Source organism: Drosophila persimilis, unplaced genomic scaffold (assembly GCF_003286085.1).
Source record: "Drosophila persimilis strain 14011-0111.01,24,50 unplaced genomic scaffold, DperRS2 tig00000000-arrow-pilon, whole genome shotgun sequence".
Classification (NCBI taxonomy): Eukaryota; Metazoa; Arthropoda; class Insecta; order Diptera; family Drosophilidae; genus Drosophila; species Drosophila persimilis.
Window position 1 is genome coordinate 24,096,719 of NW_020825288.1, and position 3,733 is coordinate 24,100,451.

Sequence of the window (3,733 nt, forward strand, 5' to 3'; positions counted from 1 at the left end):
CGTCAGAAAATTCTTAGTCCTTCCTCTATTTCCATGATATTTAATGATGTGCTTTAAAAACAACAAAAAATCAAACATGGGGAAGGCTTTGATATTTTCAGCTCCAATGAGTACGAGCATCTCCACAAATTATATATCACAATTTTTGATTTTGTTGAGAGTCTCGTTTGAAACACTTCGAAATTTCTGTTGCAAGAGTTCTGCTGAAAGGAGTTTAAAATATTCAAGGACCATGCATCGCTGGTTCTTTGCCACTGATCGCGAGAAATGTGAGGAGGAGGCTAAGCCCTTGGAGGATCCCGCTCAGTTGGGAGCAGAAGAAAAAGAGAAGCAGGAGTTGGTGGCACCACCCGTTCCCACCACCGAGTGGCCCTTTTGCGTATTCTATCCCCGATCGCTGCAGGGCAACGAGTATGTGGCCATCACCGGCGATTGTGAATCTCTCGGAAACTGGGATCCCAAGAAGGTTTTCGTAATGGACAAGAAGGACTGCCACAGCCAGCAAAAATTCGAGGCGAGTGTAGTCATTCCCAGAAATTTCGACATCCACTATCGCTACTGTGTGGTCATCCCCAATACGGAGACGGATGAGATCTACATACGCTACTGGGAGTCCCGCCTGGAGTCGCGTGTCATCCGCACCTGCCAGAACATGCTGAAGGCCTGCGATCGCTTTGGGTATCAGAACGAGAGTGATACCGACTATCGGGTGGATCGGGGATGGGCCACCAGCGAGACCTACATCCACTTCAAGATCTTCAATGCGCCGTTCTTCTGGCAGAAGCAGTCTCCCCGTCTGCTCTACGTCCATATCCAGCCGATGTTCGAGAAGGAGCAGATCTGTCCGTATGCGTACAAGGTTCCTGTCCCAGCGCTCAAATGTCTCACACTCAGCAGCCGTCAATCCGAGTCCGCAGCTGGCGATGAGACCGACCAGAGTCTCCGTCTGACCTACACAGAGGTAGCCAACCTGCTCTACTCGAGTGAGCTTAGCTTCCAGCCGGACCATGGAGTCTGCTGCGGGCCGGAAGACATGCAGCTCTACCACTGTTCCATTGGGAGTCCGCTGGAGACGCACTACCGTCTTGATCTGTACACCTTTGCCCACAAGGCAGGGTCCGACGAGCCTCCCTACCACTACGGCTATGGCTTCGTGAAGCCTGGTCAGCTGGTGGGCAGCGAGGGCCATATAATCGTCTCCATCACCTGTGCCTCCACCCACCGACCCCTGATCGAGATGTGCCTTCGCTACCTGGTCATCCGTCCCCTGGAGAACTTCAAGTGCGATATGCGGCGGACGTACGAGCGCTACTGGCGCCGCAATCGCCTGCCGATGGACATTGGCCATCGAGGATCGGGCATAACCTACTTCCTCGGACAGGATCTGGTGCGGGAGAACACGCTCTACGGCTTCAAGCAGGCCGCTGTGGCCAATGCCGATATGGTGGAGTTCGATGTGCAGCTGACGAAGGACGCCCAAGTGGTTGTCTACCACGACTTTGTGATGAAATTCCTCCTGCAGCGCTGTTCTAGCTACGAGGAGTTACTCACCAGTTGCGATCTGCTGATATTTCCCTGCGAGAAGCTCAGTCGCCTAAAGCTCTTGGCGATGGGAGGATGCAAGCGGACCAACCATATTGCCGTGCCCTTTGAAGCCTTCACCTACGACCAGCTGACCCTGGCGCGAGTCTTGCGCTTTGCCGCCAACAAGGGACGCGAGGTGCCATGCGATCGTATGCTGCATGAGCAGCGGCCCTTCCCTCTGCTGCTGGACATGTTCGAGAAGGAACAGACTCTGCTGCCACAGTCCCTTGGTTTCAACATCGAAATCAAGTTCCCGCAGCTGGACAGCACCCGGCGCTGGGAGGACGAGTGCTTCAAGCCTACCTTTGACCGAAACCTATACGTGGACACTATCCTGGAGATAGTCCTTCAGCATGCCGGCAGCAGACGCATCCTTTTCTCATGCTTTGATGCGGATATCTGCACGATGGTGCGCCTGAAGCAGAACCTCTATCCCGTGATGCTGCTTACCGAGAATCCCGAGTGCCCGGTCCAGTATTTGGACAAGCGTGTCAGTGTCTTGGAGAATGCTGTCCACCTGGCCCATTCCTTAGAGTTCTTCGGCCTGGCCATGCATACCAATACGGTGCTGCAGCAACCGACAATTGTGGCCCAGCTCCAGCAGCTGCACCTCCATGGCGTCGTCTGGGGCAGCCTTAATGTGGACATTCGGGTGCGCGATGTAATGAAGAAGCACGGGGTAGTGGGCATCATCTACGATCGTCTTGATCAGCTGGATCAGGCGGGGGAGGAGCTGCCCTGCGGCAATCTATGCATCGTGGATTCAATAGCCAACCGAAAGATGCTGCAAGAAATGGAGGAGAAGGAGTGGGGGGCCAAGTGCGGCTTTAAGTCCGGGGATGATATTAATGAGGCGCCCAGATATTGCTAGCTGTTGAATTTACAAGATACTATACGCTGGTATTCTCAAAAAATGCTCTGGCTTTCCTTTACGAATGGGAGACAAAAGTAATGGCTTCCAACGTGTGTCCAATATCTTGGCTTAGTAATTCACGCGCCCCACGCTCCTGGGGAATCCCATAAAGACAGAGGGCATTACACGACTAAGCCGTGAATATCCACCAGTTTAAGCCACAGTCAAAGTTACGACAATTGTCAATACAGAGAGCGAGTGTTCTTACCCCTTTGAAGGACCACCATCACCAGCACCCCCCGGCAATTGGCGAACTTTTTTCGCAAACATTCCAGGGAAAGACTGTGCGTCAAAGGAGATAAGCTCATGTGAACTATTGCCAGAAAGATAAACACAAAGGCAGGGACGGTCCATGGTCCATGGTCCGTGGTCCATACAGGATGCTCAGAGAAGGGGTTAGAGTTAGGGTCCAGGAGTCCTTTAGTCCTTTAGTCCGGTCAAACGACACACAGCCTCGTAAATGATATCCCATGGCGAATGGGTCTTGTCTTCCTTTTATGGCCCGTTGCACACTTTAGCAACACTCACTCGACGCGACGCGGCGCTGGTCGCTGGATTGTCTTTGGGCTCAACCCCATTCCGAGGCGGGTCCCCTGCTCGGGTATTAATATCCTTTTGCATATCATAAGACTCGACTCTCTCTCTCCCTGTGGGATGTTTGCTAGGTTGTTGTGCAACTTCCATCCATACCATTATGCTATTTATCATAATTTTTCAATTTAACACTGCTTTGTACACATGGGACAGATACACAGATACACGGATACACCTCAGCATGTCCCGGACATCCTTCTTCCTGGCTCTATCCTGAAACTATATACTTTCAATGTTTACTTGCGCAAACATCCTTTGACGAACTTTGCCCATTGTCCAGGAGTCCACTTTGATGGCTTGGCCGTACTTTCGTTTTTGCATTCTCATCGATATCCTCCTGCCTGTTTGCTTTGCTCATCCCATGGACGGACCTATCTTCAGGGACACACTCACGTGGCCGTTAAGGACGACGTTATTAATGAGCATTTTGACACTTACGTCTTGACATTTGCACAGCTGGTCGTTTGTCTTAAGACTTTTGGCCATTGCAGCGCTCGATTGGAAAAGGTCAACTACTGTCTGGATCCCCCAGCTATCGTAGATTGTTTTCTTCTTTCTTATAGCTACAGCCTGATGATGCCTGATATTTGAATAAAACTATAATTGTGTTTGCTTTGTACAAAAGATGAGAATTGTAGGGTC

The 3,733-nt window shown here is 51.3% G+C and overlaps 1 protein-coding gene across 1 annotated transcript; it reads left to right on the forward strand.

Annotated features, from left to right (window-relative positions):
- Nucleotides 1-204: 204 nt before the first annotated feature.
- Nucleotides 205-2,498, forward strand: LOC6591582 (glycerophosphocholine phosphodiesterase GPCPD1). Its single transcript, XM_002017334.2, has one exon. It carries the CDS (start codon nt 233-235, stop codon nt 2,453-2,455), a length of 2,223 nt encoding a protein of 740 aa, XP_002017370.1. The 5' UTR covers nt 205-232; the 3' UTR covers nt 2,456-2,498.
- Nucleotides 2,499-3,733: the final 1,235 nt, after the last annotated feature.